This window comes from Phaseolus vulgaris, chromosome 8 (assembly GCF_051622355.1).
Source record: "Phaseolus vulgaris cultivar YP4 chromosome 8, ASM5162235v1, whole genome shotgun sequence".
NCBI classification, from domain to species: Eukaryota; Viridiplantae; Streptophyta; class Magnoliopsida; order Fabales; family Fabaceae; genus Phaseolus; species Phaseolus vulgaris.
This window is the reverse complement of record NC_143505.1, coordinates 7,262,873-7,282,657: the sequence shown is the minus strand read 5'-3', so window position 1 is coordinate 7,282,657 and position 19,785 is coordinate 7,262,873. Positions and strand designations below refer to the sequence as shown.

The following is a 19,785-nucleotide window of genomic DNA, read 5'->3' as shown; positions in this document are numbered from 1 at the left end:
TGCTGATGTCATAAGTGTGCTGTCAAGGACCAACTCTACTAAAACCATAAACTGTAAGGTAAAAACTTGTGATTGGCTGTATGTAACCACTGGGGAAAATCCAAAACCACGTTGATTGGGATGCTAGAGTGACTGAATACTATATATAAATGGGAGGCAACTCTCACCCTATGAACTACCTTTAAAAGGGTTGAGTTAAATCTAAACCCAAAAATTTAAGAATATCTAACACCCACTCATCCAAGAGCCATTTGGGCTTGTGCACAGACAAAGCAGGTTCACACTGCATTGTGCTTAAATTTGTTTAATTAGAATGGGAAGAGGATTGAAGTCCTAAAAATTTGGTTAAAAGGCTCTTATGCCACGTCAATTACCAACTCCCTTAAATACATATAGCCTAATGAATGGTTTTATATTGAATATATGTTTTCATATTAACAAATTTAGCTGGAAAACAATGCCAAACAGCATCAAAATAAAATGAAATGGAATAAAACTCTATTTCAGTAACAGTCAAATGACATTACAGAAGAACTTGAGAAGTAAACACTTGAGCTCATAATGGATGCATAAACTTACCTTCCTCGTTGTTCTCCTGTGCTAGATCCACCAATGATAGAAAGCCATTCTGCACAATGAATTGTTGCTTCAATATCCTGGACAAAACGAACAGCACTGAGCAGTATGAATTACTCTGAAAAAACGAAATCATGCAAGCAAACAAATACATATAGTAAAAGAAAAATTCCAGATGACTGATATTATGTGATGACTAAGGCTGTGCCTGGTGATCCATTTGGAGCCTTGTAATGGAAGATCCCACTTTCCAATGTACGAAACATAGAAGGAAGGGAGGAGATGGCTTGGCATTTAGTTGAACCCAATACTTTTCCAAACACACTAGTAAGTCCCACTATATTGAAATTCCAGGTCAAGGACAAAGTTTACTTCCAAGGGATGACTACAATTATGTGATAACTAAATAAAATATTAGCAGTCTTGCAATGAAATTTCAATACTTCATAGATAATCCATTGCTCAAATAGAGCTGATTTAGAGAACATCCAAAAGATTCGCACTATATCACCAGGACAAGAAATGTGCTATCAAATAGGAGCTCTGAAACATTTTCAACCTCTAACCTCCAGTATTCATTTGGCTTTCTGTTTGGAAGAAATTATCCCCCGCTTGTATTTTCTCTTGACTTGACAAAATTTCTTCCTTTACCATGAAGGTAAAAAGAAAAGGAAGTAAGCAGTAGTTTGTATATCTAAAAACCCAAATAAGCCTCTTGGAATCAAAAAGGATTTACACATCCATTGCAACCTCAAGAAATGTCTAATATTTGATGTTCAAAATTTATATGGCCAGCCAATGAAATAAAAAACTAATGAAGATACACAAAACACTTAAACATGCCGTCCCACAAGGATGCTGTCAACAGAAACATACTGAAAGAGAAAATTGGGCAACAGTTGGCAGTAACATCAATTAGGCAGAGACATGAAAGAAGTGAACAATTCTAACAAATATGAACCTTCCATCCATCCTTTTGGCGCATTGAGTGCTCTAGCATGATACTCAGGAAATTATGGATAAGGTCTTCTATGTCTCCATCTCCAATGGTCGTTGAATCGGATAATTTACCAGGACCCACCTGTCAAACAGATGTGCACAATTTGAACAGTTAAAGAATCTTCCCAACAACCATACAAATATGTGTTTTACACAAGAAGATGGCATGAATTTATTGTGCTTGTATCAAAAAATATTAGAGAGAAATGAAGACAAATAATAAACAAGGAGAGAAAGAGAAAGAGAAAGTGAGGATAAAAACGTTGGTTTTTATCAATATTATTACCTCGTAGTTCGAGATCAAGATTTCCAGAATCCACTGGGGCCATTCTTCCATGCTTATCAGACTGCTTCTATTTTCAGGATGACTGCAAGCCAAAAATAGAAGATCCTGAAATCATACACAAACAAACATCTTAAAACTAGTTGGTATTAAAATGGTGTCAAGTCGGAATATGTCCATAAGTGGAAGTCGTACTTCCTTTGAAAAGCTCCATAGATAATTTTCATTATACATGTGGAATATACAAGAACCTTAACTCGGGGAAAAAGTTCTTAAGCCATTAAAGAAGAATTATAATTAGGCATGGAATACTACTTGGAGTGCTTGTCCTATATATACACTAAATAAAAAACTTAAGAAAGTCAAAATCCGAATAGGAATGTGGAATAAAACAGTGTTTGGTAATGTACATGAAAGGGGAGGAATTGACTCCCCAAAAGGTAAAAGGTTTAAAAGTGGAAATTGATAAGAAAAAGAATATGAGGAAAGCACTAATTGAACAAGAGAATGATGTTTTACTTCTGTTAATAGAATTTCTTTTCTCAAGCATGATTCAAGACTAATCTCTAGACAAATTAGAAATGGAAGAGCATATGGTGGAGCATTTAAGAATATTTTGTGTCTAATGACAGTTTCGATTCCTTCCAGTCTTATTATTAATGAGGTGATTCATAAGATAGTTGTTGGAGATCTCACATGGACTAGAGATAACAAATTTTCATAGTATATAAATGGGTGCAAACCTCACCTTAGAAGTTGGTTTTGTAAGGTTAAGTTAGGCTTAAAGTCCATTTCTTAAGATGATATAAGAGTCATTTAGAATCTATCTTAGCAAGAGTTTCTTGGGCCTATCGTGTCACTCACTATCAGATCACCTATAAATATATAGTCTCACACACGAGTTAGAGGGTCCCAGCTATAGGGGGTTGTGTTGGAGATCCTATATCAATTAAAGATAAAGACTTTTCATAGCATATAAGTAGGTGCAAACTTCACCTTATGAGCCGATTTTATAAGGTTGAGTTAGGCTTAAAGTACACTCCTTAATATGGTATCACAGTCATTTAGAGTCTGTCCTAGCGAGACTTTTTTGGGCCTATTGTGTCACCCGCTATCAGTCCGCTATTAGACCACCCATATATATAGTCTCACACACAAGTTAGAAATAAGAACTTTTCATAGTATATAAAAAAGTGTAAACCTCACCTTACAAGCCGGTTTTGTAAGGTTGAGTTAATCTTAAAGTCCATTTCTTATGAACAGTGAATTCAACTGATAACATGATACTAATTCAAATGCCTTCTTTGTCTAAGGTCAAGGAAGCTATGTTATATCTTTGCCCAAGAAGTTTACTGGCCTAATGGGTTTATGGTATCTTTAATCATATTGAGATATAATCCAACCTATTGCATAATTAGGAGATAATTATTCCATAATTAAGTACATATTTCATTCTCTATTTATTAGGACAGATTTGATATCTTTTAGTGATTTGTACAGCTTTAATTACCTATTATTTCTTTCCTTAATTAGGTTGCAAATAGTCTATAAATTGAGACTGTAATCACATTTGTAAATACATCTCAGAAATATATTTCATTCTTTCAACTCAACCTCATATATAAAATGTTGTCTAGTAGTTCTTTGAAAAAGGTGGAAGTTGCCTAATTGTGAGTCAAATCATTGATTCCTAAGGAACCTAGTGCTGATGAGATTGGTAATTAAAGACCTATTGCACTAGCAAACTTTAAATACAAAACCATTTTAGAGATTATAACAGATGGTTTGTCATGATAACTGATAGACTGATTTCTTCTCAACAAAGAGGATTCATGCAGGGAAGAAGTATCCTGGATTGTACAGGAACAGTGTCTGAAGCATATAATTTACTGGAAAACCTTCTGCAGGAAATATTGCCACAAAATTTTATATAAAAAAGGCTTTTGACACACTTGATTGGAATTTTCATATTTCTGTACTAAAAGCTTTTGGTTTTGCAGAAAAGTTCTGCACGTCGATATATATGCTTCTGAATTATGCTAAGTTTTTTGTCTTAGTGAATAGAAAGCCAAGTGGATTCTTTAATTGTAATGGGGTGTGAGGCAAGAAGATCCTTTATCACCTTTGCTGTTTTGTCTGGCAGAGGAAGTTACAAGTAGAAGCATCATTTTGCTTTATTTAGATAGAAAATTATTAATGGCTGCTGGACCAAAGCAGATTGATTTTCCCACACAGGAAAAAAAAAAATATGCTTATGACGTTATATTTTTTGCAGGTGTACCACGAAAAACCTGATAACCATTATGGTTGATTTACATAGATATGGAAAAATCTTGGATCAGACAATGAATAATAGCAAATCTAAGTTCTATGTTTGAGAAGTTTCATCTATACCATGTTTCTCACAAGAACTACTGCCTTTTGTATACCTTGGTGTACCTTTTATATAATCTGATGCCAATTGCTTACATAATTAAGGAAAAACTAGCCGAATAGAAAGGTTTTTTACTCCCTTAAAGGGGCAGGGTTATGCTGATCAAGTCTATGATACAATACATGATTTTCTTCAGTTTTCAAATACATAGATGACTTAAAACATTGTGGAAAACAATTGAGAGCTGGTTTAGAATTTTTATTTGGACAAGTGAAATTACATTGGTTATAGCAACTTCTGTAGCATGGATATTGTTTGTAAGCATTGCAAGGAAGAAGGACTGAGATTAAGTTCTATAGAAGATATTAATGAAGCATCTATGTTAAAAATGGTTTGGAGTAAACGAAATGGAAATCTAAAACGGAAAATGTTCTTGCAGCTTGTCTGTTCAGGCCATCTGTTTCGATAGTTTCTTTTGTATACTCTTCTATTCAGGTAGATTAGAAAAACAACTTTTATTTGGTAAAGGAAAATACAACGTGGCAAATTGGAAATGAAAAATCAGTTAATTTTTGGACTGATAAATGGTTAAATGAAACCAGTAGCTGATTTAAGGAATTCTGACAGACTTGTTCAATCATTTCTAAAAGCTAAGGTTTCAGATTTCATAAGTAATAATACTTGGCAGATTCCAGCTGAAATTCCCGCCAATATTGCACATCAAATACAATGCAGTACTAGGGATGCTTGTTCATTAATCAAAGATGGATGTTTTATGGGGGAAAATATTTGGAATAAAGTTGTTCCACCGTCAAAATCTTCCACTATGTGAAGGCTCATTCACTACTGACAATTTGATCCCTTACAACCTCCCAAATCACTGATCTTAAAAAGTGGACTTTAAGTGTAATCTAACCTCACAAAACCGACCTCTAAGGTGAGGTTTACACCCAACTATATTCTATAATTAGGTCATATCTCTATTGTGAGATCTCCAACACCCTCTAGCCCTTCTACTAACAAACTATAATAACTGTCCAAACAAAATCCCAACCTCCCAAGAGTTGAAGATTGATACAGGCAGATATTCCAAGAAAATGAGAGCAATAATGACAAAGCTAGAGAAAATATGTTACAGAGAAAGTTTTCTCTTAACTGAGACCAATTGCAAAATAAAGCTACAGCTATCTTTCCAGATGATAACAAATCAAACAGTCAAATCCCTCAAAACTAAATCTAAATGTAGCAAATAACAGAAGTACTATAAACTAAGGGGGGAAAACTGCTACTAATCATGGTTGAAAAAAAAAATTAGGCTTTAACAACCACTCTCATCTTTTATTGTAGTTTTGTACCAAGCCTAGGTCAATAAATGTTTGCATTCCAGCATTATCTTTTGAATCATAAAGTAGCAGCGAGCTTAAGCCCCAAAAAATATCTATAAAATGCCAGAAACTGAAATGCATGAACTAAGCAGTACATTATGTACAAGTGAGCTGTATTGAGAATTTCATCACATACAATACACATGAAACAGCAAACACCTCATAAATCATATAAAACACACTATATAAACAACAGATGCATGACTGTTAAGCTAATACCTGTAGTGCTCTGCTCTGTAAAGGCCTAGGTGCAAATGGAAGAGAACGCAAAAGCACCAACAGAAGTTGTGAATGCTCAAAGCGATGACCATAATCATAGAAATTTAGCCCATCCTCTGAAGAAGAGGCATTTATCTGACAGGGAGAGAAAACAAAGAAAAATGAAAACATCAGCTAATGAGGATAGTATTACCAATTTAGTAACCTGATCACCTAATGACATTTTTAAACATACTTCTCGAATAAGCATTCAAAGAGATTTCAAGGCTTCTATGTTTTTTCTTTCATTTGCATTGGGTCATGGTTAATAAGAGGAAATTGTACACTAATATTAGCAAATATCCTTCTCCCTTCAACTAGTAAGTTTCCTTTCTTAGAAAAAGAAAACATTTAGTTAGTGCGTAGTTAAAAATTCCCCCTAACAAAAGATCAAGTATTGAGAAATTAATTCAAGAAACTGGAATGGGCAATATCACAAAATATGGGAATCAAAATTTGTAGACAAAAATGTGAAACAGAGTAGTCGATAGAATTTGAATTCGAACAAATGCATGAATCACTAAAACAACATTATGAAAGTAACAATAGATTCCATTAATACAAAACTATGATATATGATGAGTCAACCTCTTTGGTACTTCACATATACATAGAATATACAATAACTCAATGATAATGCTTCACCTCGAATGTTATGGCTAAACACCAAAGACAAAGAAGACAAGTAAAAATCAAAGAAGAAAGATGATGATAATTGAGGTTGATATAGTGAGGAAATGAGTTTCGAGTAAAGCGAATACCTTTTCACATAGAAATTAGTCAATCACTATTAGGCCGGCACAGATCCAGTAAAAAGATGGCACCTAGAAAGTATGGCACAGCCACTACTATGTTGTCACAAGCCAATGCATGGACTAGTGTGGAAATGTTAATAAGGCATTTGCGACATTGATATGTTTGAAGAGGTTGCATAGTTGGTAGCAACTATTCTAGATCATCTTGATGCACCACAAGGTCATCTTGAGAAAGGGATGAAAGTGGAACAAGAGCAAGGGATCCAAGACTGACCCCTAAGATATATCAAAGGAGAATGAGCAGACTCAAAAAATGAGATCAGCAGAAATAAAACACCATTGATAACCTCATTTTGTTAAGGGGAGGAGACATGCTTATTTAAGACAGAGGAAGGAATGCAATTGATGTGTTAGCAATTTGATAAAATAACATAGCTCCAAAAACATAGGGGAACATTGCCATGTAGGAGAAAAGAACGAGTGGGGGTCTCAACTAGATATTTATTCTTGTGCTCCACCACCTCATTGTGTTAAGGGGTGTAGCACATGATGTTTAAAGAAGAATGACCTTCAATGCCATCATAAAGTACTAAATGAGATATATACTACCTCATCAGTGCGGAGAGACCATATAGGGATACCAAAGTGGATTTAATTTCATGATAAAATTCCTCAAGTAAATAAAATATTTCAAACCTGCTTTTCATCAAACATAAATTGCACACATTGCGAAAAATCACCAGTAAATGTGAAAATATTTAAAACCAGACAGAGTAACAACATGAGAAAGACCACAGACATCTAAATGAACTAAGGAAAATGGGAACATGGCCATTTTGTTGACTCAATTAAGAAATGAATAACAAATGTGTTTTTAACCGACAAGACTCACAATGAAGAATCGACAATCTGGATAGACTGGGTACAAATTTCTAAAACTTAAATAAACCCCAAAATGCCCCATGTATACCAACAAAGAAATTGAGGTAAAGCATGATTACAACAAAGAGATGATAAAGGCCGTGAGACTCACATTTTATGCCAACTATTTGTCCCAAAGTTCATTCGTGTAAGGTAAGAAAAATTAGTGAATGTAAATACTAAGTCATGGGATTAGCTGAGAGATGAATGAAAGGTAACATAACAATTATGTACATATAGAATAACCTCAAGAATTGAGGAGGGAAAGAGATGCCATTACAATTGTGGGATCTCCAACACTGCACATTAGGGTTTCTCGTGCTGACAACCTCCCTCGTTTTCGGATGGGTCTCGCACCGCCTCACAACCTCCTTCTTTTCCGGATGGGTCTTGCGCCTTGTGTCGCTGCACACATTAAGGTTTATCTCATCCTTTTTCACCATCTCCGTTCAGCGCTAGCATCCCATGGTGCAAAATGCAGCCGCCATGAGAAACCTATTTCACCACGAACATGTTTGTGGCGGCAAGTTGTAAATCCGCCACTGTGGCGTTGCCATAACCGGATTTCGATAACACTGGTTGGAATATTTAGATCATAGGTAAAAAATCCTTTGCATTTTGAAGTTTTTTAATGTACAGTCTAGATCTTCCACGGTTACTAGAGTTAAGCAAGTTTATTGGGTCATGCCTAGAGTTATTTGATTCAAGTTTAATGTTAATGGTGGTGCTAGAGGCTGTCCTGGACATGCTGCATGTGATGGTATCTTCAGAGGTAGTCGGGGGTTGTTTGTTGGAGAGTTTAAGCCTATTTGGGCATTAAAACCTCCATTATGTTGAGTTGATGGTTGCCATTTTTGCTATTGAGATATCTAAAGAGAAAAACTATACACACATTTGGTTTGAATGTCACTCTTCTTTGGTCTGCCATGCTTTCCAAAACTCTAGTGTTGTTCCTTGGAAGTTAAAGGCTCGCTAGCAGAGGCTCTTACTACCTACAAGACTATGGAGTTTAGATGTGTTGATGTCTTTGCTAATCTTGATATTGCTAATAGACTTGAGTTTTTATGGTATGATCTTTTTACCTTCAAATAAAGTTTGATTTAATCAAAAATCGTTCAAGCTCCCTGAGTTTAGGTATTGTTAGTGACTTGGAAGTTGTTTTTCTCTTGCATGAGTTTTAATTTGGTCCCCTCATGCTTTTTGTATCTTTTTGTTTTTCCTTTTTATGGAGTTTTCATGTGGTGACATGTGATTAGAGTTTTAAGATGCCAACCTAATTGGGATGTTAAAATTTCATTGTAATGCCAAACATGCTTTTATAAATAAAAAATGGACTTATACTGAATAAAGCATGGTAAAGACATGGAAGATGGAACTTTTATAAAAAAATATTAAAATGAAAAGATATTTGCCATATTTGCAGTATAGGAATATGGAATGGAGGAAGGTAGCCATACCGAGGCAGCCAACAAAGATGTGTAAACATTGTTAGTCATTAGCCTGTTGGGTGCTGCTTGAAAAGCCTTTTGTAAAGCAAAAAGTAGAAGAGAGACCTTGTCTTCAAACATAGTACCACCTTTGTCATGGAGTCCAACACCCAAAAGATTGCTTGTTGTATCAGGACCTGCCCAGGAACCAATTCTCAGATGTCCTGAAGCTACTAATGCACCTAAGAGACCTATGATCCCAACAACAATCCCATCACTTTTATCGACATTGTAAACATTTTTTCTAGCACTGTCTGCACTAATGGATAGACTTATGCCTCCCAAATTCTTGACAGAAGGAGTTTCAGAGGCAAATAGAGGAGTAATAGGATCTGAGTTATTGCCACTATCAACAGAAAGGGAAGCATGGTCATTGTCCTGTAAGATGTTTTCACTTTTCTCCTTCAATCCTTCATCCTCTTGACTTCCTTTCGTCATTTCATTACCACCATCAATCTTAGTTTTTTGAAGTTCAGTATTCGTTGAACATGAATCCAGGACACCATTATCTCCAGCTTTAGCTTCCCTCTGGAGAAGAACAAGAAGAGTTTCTACGCCACCACATGCCAGGAATTCTTCCGCAAATGTGTGAGCTCTAGATGCATTTGGCTGGACAACCAATCTGTATAAAAGATGCAACACCCTAGCAACCTGAAATTGAAGAAATAATAAATTAGTTTTATAAAATTCAAATAAAAGAATCAAACCAAAGCATTATATTATGTGTAACACTCAAGATTTTACAAACTTAAAAAAACACTTAACATGAGATCCAGAACATGAAGATTACATGCATTAAATATATTGCAATCTAACACAACATACTGCAAAATATAACCTATTAGTAACCTGGAAACTACTACAGATACAGAAGTTGTAGAGTTAACCTAGTTAGGCAAGCAACTTGTATAGTGATGCCATAGCATTTTCTCCTTTGATTAAAAAAGAGAACTGCTACAGATTTCAGCTAGCTAGGTGTTTCACAACTGCTGTGCCTTACTGTGCCATATAAAATGCAGCCCAACACATGGCTTTCACAAGTGTGGGGTTAGAACTGAAATAGAGGAGCATGACCTTATTATCATGCATGCAGAGACTGATATCATGACTAGATCCTGAACCACCATCACCAAGTCAGTGCCGTCAACTAGAAGCCAGGTTGCCATAGCAGTACCACCCCATGATGGGATTGCCGAAGTTGAACAAAATGTCATTAGACTTCAATGGCATTGTAAGTTTCACGTTGCAGATTATGACAGCCACCTCTCCATGTGGCCATGGCCGAAAAAGCAGTTTAGGCACTGTTTTTTTCAAAACAAATCTAGGAGTTTTGGTCCAAGAGAAAGACACTTGCAAGCAGTAAATAGAATTATTCAGTGCTTAAAAGCCTCTCCAAGGAAAGGATTGCTATTCAAAAAAGGGGGAAACTTATTCATGAAAATATATACTGATGCTGACTATGCAGGATCAATTGTTGATAGGAGACCCACCACAGGCTATTGCATGTTCTTGGGTGAAAATCTGGTGACATGGAGGAGAAAGAAACAAAATGTAGTTGCAAGATCAAGTTGAGAAGCAGAATTTAGAGCCATGGCTCAAGGGGTTTGTGAACTATTATGGATGAAGATCATACTCGATGATCTCAAAATAAAATATGAAGCTCCTATGGGTTTGGTGTGTGATAATAAGCCTGTCATTAGTATTGTACACAATCCAGTTCAACATGACCGAACAAAGCACGTAGAGATAGACCGACATTTCATTAAGGAGAAGGTGGATAATGGTCTTATAGCCACCGAGTACATCCCTTCAAGACTCCAATTGGTTGATATGTTTACTAAGGGACTTCCCACAAAACAATTCAAAGATCTTACTTGCAAGTTGGGAATGATAGATATTCACCAACTTGAGGGGAGGTGTTGCATAATCAGGAGAATTATTTTGTAATTAAGTGCAGATTTCATTCTCTATTTATTAGGAGAGATTTGTTAGTGATTTTATTTTATTTTATTTGTACAGCTTTAATCACCTATTATTTCTTGCTTTTATTACCTATTATTTCTTTCTTTAATTTGGTTGTAAACAGTCTATAAATTGGGACTGTAATCACATTTGTAAAACATCTCAAAAATATATTTCATCTATTTCTTTCAACTGTTTTAGATACATGTTATTAGTTTTTCCTATTTATTACATTCAACAATTTTTGTTGTATATTATGTATATATATATATATATATGTATGTATCTGTTAGTGTAACGTCAACATCAATTGCCATAATATTGGCTTGTCACCAAAATGTTGCCAAGTCACAAGGGAACAGATTACTGCATGGGAAAGAGTCTCTGGCTGAAAGGAACTAAATGATAACGCCCATTTGTATCATAAAACAAAAAGAAAGGTGTTTTTTATATAATATTGGAAAAACATGAAATACACTACCAAACCCCTGAAATAAGTACCTACCACTTAAAAAAAACTGCATTCTAAAAGATAAACTTTTAATGATAAAAAAAACTCAGTTGATAACATCAAACAAGCAATCGTGCCACTGGAAGCCATATAAGAAAGAAAGAACCACAGAAAAGTATATTGTGAAATTCTATTCTAGCAAATGCATTTAATAGCATTAACTGCACCCATATGCCTATGTGTCATTGTAGTGTCCTGTCTGACAATCCCTTCTTATTGCCCACACCAAAAAGAAGAGCACTTAAATGTTACTGCTTTACCTGGTTAGGTTGTGGACAGTCAACCATGAATCCAAGTAAACATCGGACATCATTTGAGGCCAACGAAGGAGATGCTGCCACTATGAGAAGTTCAACTACCACCAAGAGTTCATCAACCAAAGCATTGATTTCACCTACTGGACGTGTAGCCCCAGTAAGGGAAACAGTATTTAAAGAATCAATTTCAGGAACAGTCCAATAACATCTTCTGCAGCCATCAAGAAGCATCTGAATGGCATTAGCATCTCGCATTACCATTGACTCAGTGAAAACCATATCTGCAAGAGATGATAGAAGCTTCTTTTGTATACCATAACTACACAAACTCCAAATTTTTAAATCTAACAGTAGTGTAGTGAAGAGCTGCACTTTAAGTGCATGGTTGATCTTCTGAGATTGACAAAGGGATACAACAGCAGCAACAAGTTCCTCATCTCTTACACCATCATGCTTTCTAACATCAAGTGAAGATAGAGTTTGGAGAAGATAATTTAAAATTTTTGATAGAACCTCTGGTCCTCTTCCACGAGCCAATTCTTCATTGTTCCTTGGATGTTGAAGAGCAGTGGATATAATTCTAAATATTGAGGCAGCCAGAGATGTGGTGGCTGAAGACAAAGGTGGACTCCCTTGCTGAGGTTCCAGAGTATTTTCATGTAAATTGCTTATAGTCAAAGGAAGCAAAGACAAGGGACCACCATAAGACAATGCCCACAAAGCATCCACAGGTCGCATTCGTGTAGCAACATGGACTTGCCCAAGAACCTCAGCTGGACGTCGAAGAGTTCCTGAATCATTATAAAGGAACCATAAGAAGACTAGAAAACAATACAGAAAATTTTATATTGCAATGACAGTAGATATATCTTAAAAAACTTAGGATGAAAGCTTTAAATACAGAAATGAAATTATTATTAAAAATCATTTTTCCCAAGACCAACGCATTAGTGATCTAACAAAAGACTATACAAAAGTGTTTTTATACAACTAGTAGTATCTACATAATTTGAAATTTTCTACTACTTACATGTCTGTAAACGTAGCAAATAAAAAAATATTTATAACAATGTCATGAGAAGGAATATACAAAATGTTTGCAGACAAGAAATGTTTCTATGATATATATGTATGTATGCATGCGTGAGTTTGTGGAAGCAAACGAACTATTCACAAACAGTTATTCTCAAACACGTAAAGCTGAGAGTTGGCTCATTTAAATAATCGAGCTCAATTTCAAAATTGAGTTTGTTTGTTTAATTAAGAACAAATTTAATCAACCATTCAATGAATTGAGTTTGAACAGTCCACAAATAGCTCAACTCATTTACACCACTAATTGTGGTCACCTGGGCACACCTTAGTTGCGACCTCTGAAGAAGATGCCTTAGTTGCAGCCTTGAAGGTGGTGTTTAGTGCCATATTGACTGAAGGTATGTCTTGGATAAAGCTTGGAAGTTCTTACCTTACAAACCAGTTTTATGTGGTTGGGTTAGATCCCAAATCCAAACTCTAAGACGGTCTCAAAGACTAAATTAAATCCTTTGTAAGGCCACCCACATTACCACCCTTCAGGCCAATAGCCCAGGGCAGGAGGATTGTGTTGGAAAGCCACATTAAATGCAGTTATCCTTAGCCCAACTTAGTTGTAGCCTCTTTGGGAACTGTCTTAAATTGTAGTCTCAGGGTGGTATTTAGTCTCACATCGACTAGATATATGATTTAAATAAATCTTAAAAAATTTGGACATTCATTACATTACAAGCTAGTTAAGTAAGGTAGAATGAGGCCTTACGTTCAAATTCTAAGAACCAGCTTATCTAATCTATTTGTGTAGTTGCCAGACTTGCAATGAGAGAGAGATAACCTCAAGAGACAGCTTAATCACATAGACCACTAATGGTATGTCTATTTCTCAATGAATTTCATACCCTTAATGCAACTATATATGCAAGGATATGAGCTTAATGCAAGTTCGTAACTGTTCTGTTCATGATTCCAGAAATAAAATAGTCTTTGAGATATTCAGTTTTTAAACAAAAGAAAATAAACTTTCAGATATCAAGAATCAAAGACTTGGAATTAGAGTAGAAGCCTCCCAGTAATAAGGTAAAAGAAAAAATTTCACTACTAGAGATTTAGAGAAGAACCACCATTGTGATGATTGCAAACACTAACCCAAAATATAGTAAATCATTTTTTATTTCCATCATATAAATCCACAAACTGACCTTCCAATGATTATTTACCAGGTACCAGGGGCCTTTCTGCATGAAAAATCAATATGCATTTATGCAGTGTTTAAAATTCATTACTCATGTACTATATCATAAAAGAATCGATAGAAATTATCAAACCTGAAGCACCAGAAGGTGAAGCATCAGGACAGAAACGCCCATTGAGCAAACTAGGATGATAGAGCAGATGAAGGCAACCTCCTATTTCAGCATCCAAAAGCACGCTTTCCTCTGCCTTGCTCTGCACATAGGCATTTGTTGCTAGCCATGGTAGCCCGGCAGCATTACCAAAAGAAGGAACTATATCCCCACCTCTAGAAGCCAAGCATGCCATTCTTTCTGGCCCAATTGGTTCCTTGAAGATGTAAACCGGACCCATCTCAGCAAACAGAGGACATTGACGACGACGGCGTTGTAAACCAGCCATAGTAGGAGGAGGGTTAGTTCCTATGCAGCAAAAGGCAAGAGGTTTGGAAATTCGTGGGAACTCAAAAGGACGACTTTCATACAAAGATCCATCTATATACAATCTGACTTCACTTTCTGCTTTCCCAAGAATTCCAGGCTTGCCTATATGTTCAAGACCAACAAAGTACCAGCATTGCGGTTTGAAAGCATACGTAAAATGCAAAGAAGATTTCTTTCCCTTTCCACTAGCAGTTTCAACGACCAAAAATTGAGCATGGAAATAAGCCTCTATACCTTGATTATCACCGGATAAAAAACTGAACAGTCGTGGCATGTGTGCTGTACCTTCACCAGCAAGTGCACTAGCTGCAGCAGCAGCTGACATAGCTGATGATTTTCCTGACCTAGCTGCTGCAGCAGCAGCAATTGCAGCTGCAACTGTAGCTGTATTTAGTGTGTCTGCAAATGATTCAATGTAGATCCATGTTGCAAAAGCATATCCATTGATAAATGGCCAACGGCTTTCACCTGGACCAAGCAAACCAGAACTTTCACCATCAAACTCAAAGGTGCAAGCTGGTCCCATTGACTCCTTTCCACTTATTGCCTTCTCCAATGCCAGTGTTAATTGTGGAGCCCACATTGTTGTAAGTGTCTTTGTAATTACTTGAAACCATCTATAAATATCGCTCACATTGAGAGAATGACCCGCTAAATATTGTATGCAGTGGCACAAAGGAGTTCCATCCCACCTCATTTCACCATTTAAGCCAACATCCACAGTGAAAATTTTTTCTGCTGTTCTCAACAACACTTCTAACAGGCCAGCCATTGAGCACATTGCTCTATTTCTAGTGCAAGCCCTTAATATCACAAGTAGTCCCCTAACCATCCGTGTCCTTGGTGACATCAGATCATCAGCATCACCGGCATAAGGAAGCCAAGGAATAAGTTCACCTGCCACAATGGCAGCCCGAGAATTCAGCATCACACTGGGAGGATTATTATCTTCATCCTCTTCAAAACTTTCCACACCACCCATTGTTGCAAGAAGTGAATCTACAATTAAGAAAGGCACACTATCCATTTCTTCCCCACCATCAAAAATTTCTACACCACTTGCAATATTCTTCAGCTTGTCCATACCTTCAGGTTTCCCCATAATAGCAGAATCAACTAAATGGAGCAATTCTGGAGACACATTCGGCTTTGCATGTTTTTGTTTTGGCTTTGGTGGAGAATTAACAGTAGAATATCCGCTAGAATTAAAATTAATTGATGCAGAAAAATGCTTGGATGTATGACCATAATGTTCTTCTGACCCAGGACTATAAGAAAGATTATCATGATGCACGTCCGCAACAGGGGAAGAATCATTCTCCATTGAGTTTGATCCAAAAGAATATCGAGAATTCTCTGCATTTCCACTAAATGGATGCTGTTTATTATCAGAACCAGGCGAGCAGTTTGAATCCTCATACTCATTATTCTTATCTTGGTCTTTCAAAGATACTTGCTCAAACTGGTCCTCATCCATTGCTGTAGTTACAGAATCAATAACTTGTTCTTGCAAGTTATCCCTTTCATCTATAAGTTCAACCCCAACACTGCTGCTAGAGATTACATTTTCCTGATGAGGACTTTCAATAAATTGTTTTACACCACTATCTACTATTTCATCAGAATCTAATTCATTGGATATCTTTATATCCTTTGTTTCTTCCATTTCTTCCATCAAAATATTTATGAGTAATCTAAAAAATATTCATTCCAATTATGAAAGCCCAATCCACCTGTAAGTAATAATTAGTAAAATTACGATAACCACAAAACAGCTTAATGAACAGCAAGTTCTATACGAACCTTTTGGAAGAACAGACATTATGTCATCCATCAAACAAGAAAACCGCAGACCATATGGAAAGAAACCAATTAAACGAAAATAGAAAATGCATCTCTGATGGTCTATACTCAGATCCACATTCCCTGCACTCACTTTTGAACGCATTCAGCAATTTAGAACCATCAAGTTAAGATCAGACGGCTTGGATAATATCTTGGTGAATCAACTTAAAACACATCTAAATCTCAGCAGTCTGATCTTCATCCAACAGTTATAAAAGCACAAAATGCATGACTGCAGACAAAAATGACTGCACCGAATCTGGATCCACTATGACTCTAATCTTATATTCCATATGCATAAAATTGAACCTAAACGAAGTAATAAAGGTGATTGATGAGCTGCACACTATTCATTTATCCGGTTAACTAACAGCAGGTAAATGATTGACAATGACAGTTCATCAACGATTTCAGTACAAAAGGTCTTGTGAGGCAACTAAAAGTAAGCAAAACAATCTTAAGTTTGACCAACCACACAAGAAACCATTATAAAACCTCACATTAAAAGTCTACAGTACACACTAGGAGGAAATTCATTAGCTTCCTCGGTCAACTCAAACAACTAGTTCATTCGCTTAGACTAGAGTTGAGAACAAATTTCCAACAACTAAATGAAGTAAAGTATGCACAACTCGAAGCTCAATAACACTGACACTGAAACAAGCTCCACCGTTTAGCTAAGTTAACTATTTGAAATAAATTCTATCTAACGAGAACGCAACAACACTAAGCAAAAACAACCACACGTTCATCCAACACAAAAAGTCGTCGCTTAGCCAAGAACGCAAAAAAACAAGTCTCGGATCTTGCTCGAACACAAACTCAAGCAATCAAATCAACTCGGATCGCCTCGCATTGCGAAAACAGATCGAGAGACAGCAGATCTCTCCGCTACATCTCGCGCATTCGCGCACGATTCGATCGAAGCTTGAAAAGTCAATGAAAGAAAACGCACGGATCGCAACGAAACCGGCATTGCTGCTTCAAACACAAGGAAAGCGAAGAAGAAGAAGGAAATAGAGGTCATCGTTTGGCGTACCTTCTAGAAGATTCCGGGCGGAGTGGCGTTCGGTTCGATCGCCGGTTCCGCTCGAGGATTCGACGGAAATGAAAGTGTGGAGAGAGTGAATTGGAGATGGAGGAGAAGAAGGCGAATTGCGCGAGAGAGAAAAAGAAGAAAATAGAAGAGAAGAGAAAGAAGGAGGTTGGTGCTGCCTGTGTTGGTTGTTGCAGCTGTGCGTAATTGATTATTGCTGTCTGCTATGGTTTTACCCCGTTTTCCTTTTCTTTACCATTACTCAACTCTCGCTTTGTATGATCCGGTCCAGTCAAACCACCACAGGATTATCCAACCGGTTCAATTCTTCAATGTTTATTTTAATCTTTTATGTCTATTTGCTTTTATATATTGCTTAAATTAAATATAAACAATACATATATGAAATTAGGTATTAAAATGAATTGCAATTGCACAGTTTTTAATCCCAACTTGAACCTAACCTACCCTTGTTTTACAATAAAATTAGTCAAATGCATCCTTCACTCACCCATTCTCGTTAACCAAGTCTAGTCGTTAATATTTGTGGTACCACAAAACATTGATATATAAAATTATTTGGATCATATTTATGTAAATAAAAGGCTGCTTATGGAGATATTTTATAAAATAAAATTTAGATGTTATCAAGATTATTTAAAATCTAAATTTATTAAACTTATTATATCATACACTATTGATCATTCATACATATATAGTCTTGCATACGAATTAATAGGTCGTAAAAGAATTATTAACAATCTCAAATCAACTAAAAATAAAGACTTTTCATAATATATTAAAAATAAAAAAAATTTATAAATCTTTCTTATAAAATAATTGCAACTTACAAAAACATTATAAGTTTTAGGAAATTAATTTCGAAAAAAAAAATCAACTACCCTTTTAAAAATACCATTATAGAAAGAAGTCAACGCCCTTCTAGAAAAAACTAATAAAGCAATTGTGAATATGTAATCTGAAGTGGACAATTCAAAAATCTTATCTTACTTGGGCATTTTATAACACTGCAATGACATAATGTTAATACTGAATCAAGATTCTGAGTATATTCAAAATGTATTCTTGATCTTTTGAAATACAATGTAATGGCATCTATCATTGTAAATAAGGATTTCATAGATTAAAATTGAATTGATTGTGGAATGTTCTTTTTCTTGAAGGGTGTTGAATTTTATTTTATTTTAGGAAACTTTGTTTCTTACAAGTTGTTAAAAAAAAATCACCTTTGATTTCTCATAACAGAAAATGGGATGAATCGATCTAAGTTATAAAAAAAAAACTATTATGAATAATTTGTTCGTTTCATAACTTTGGAAAGATTTCACCAAGCTTTAGTTTCTTACACAGCCATTTTTTTTTAAAGTAGTTTGTCTTTTCTATTTTAGAACAATCTCTATTCTTTATTACTATTTTTAGGAAATCTTCCGAGTATTGAAGTTTGTTGTATTGAATTAAATTCTACGTTTTGTTCTTAATTATTTTAGTAATAATAGAGGTATTTATATTTTTTTATTAATCCGTTTATGATAGTAATTTTAGAGTTAATGTTGTTATGGAACGTTGACCCTAAATGTAATATTTTGAAATTCTATAGAATCCATAGTTGTAAATGATTAAGTTCTATATATGGTATAATCTAAAAAAGTATCACACTTAAAATTTCTGCATTATACAATTTTGAATTATATGTTTCAACCTTTGGTTTGGGAGATCCGTAAGACACTATTAAAACACTTAATCCACAAATATAATTACAAATTTTATATTTAACCATCCAAAGTATAGTTTTCTGCTTTTTTTTTTAGATTATTCAATTTAAAAGTTTGTTTTTAACTTACAAATTATATAATTTGAAAGTTTTTTTTACTTATCAACCAAATGTTTTAAAATACAATACTTTTTATTGAAGTTTAAGAAAAGTGTAATGGATGATCAATTTTAAAGTAAAGTAGTATACATACAAAGTTGATAAGTTTATAAGTGTTCTTCAACATTAAAAGAATTAGTTGAAGGATATTGTGTAGTTAGATTGTAAAATAGGTAACAAATACAAGTTTTTAAAAGTATTTGTAACTTATTGCAACTAAAAATGGTAAAAATATAATTTTCTATTTAAATTACTTGTAAATTAGTGTTTGAATTGGATTGTAAAGTTACTTTATAAATATCATAATCATAAGTTGTATATATTAGTAGGTATGATGGCAAATTAAAAACTAATGAGTAATCTAACAATGAGTTTAGTGAAACTCAAACATTTCATTAATTTTTAAGGAGAACAACCAAGAGTATGTTACCATTATAAAGTAAATTTACTATATGAGGTACAAATATAAAAAATGTCAAGAATTATAATGTAATAATTAATGATGTTTTTATAGCATGACACATATTAATGAAAATAGGT

The 19,785-nt window shown here is 35.0% G+C and overlaps 1 protein-coding gene across 6 annotated transcripts in view; it reads right to left on the bottom strand.

The window, feature by feature from the left end:
- LOC137826382 (WD-40 repeat family protein / beige-like protein) overlaps positions 1-17,634 on the bottom strand; it is a 49,067-nt gene extending 31,433 nt beyond the window's left edge. For 3 of the 6 annotated variants that reach the window (XR_011083483.2, XM_068632331.2, XM_090293545.1), the window contains exons 1-8: positions 17,358-17,593; positions 14,126-16,206; positions 11,772-12,559; positions 9,009-9,689; positions 5,837-5,971; positions 1,862-1,966; positions 1,538-1,657; positions 580-656 (exon numbers count right to left, since the gene is read on the bottom strand). Coding sequence is in view for 5 of the 6 variants with exons in the window: in XM_068632331.2 (XP_068488432.2) it covers positions 580-656; positions 1,538-1,657; positions 1,862-1,966; positions 5,837-5,971; positions 9,009-9,689; positions 11,772-12,559; positions 14,126-16,148 (3,929 nt within the window). In the remaining variant the exon portion in view is untranslated. Of the gene's footprint in view, positions 1-579; positions 657-1,537; positions 1,658-1,861; positions 1,967-5,836; positions 5,972-7,831; positions 7,975-9,008; positions 9,690-11,771; positions 12,560-13,999; positions 14,036-14,125; positions 16,207-17,357 lie in introns of those variants that run through there. The other 3 variants (XM_068632329.2, XM_090293544.1, XM_090293546.1) reach the window with 3 other exon arrangements.
- Positions 17,635-19,785: the final 2,151 nt, after the last annotated feature.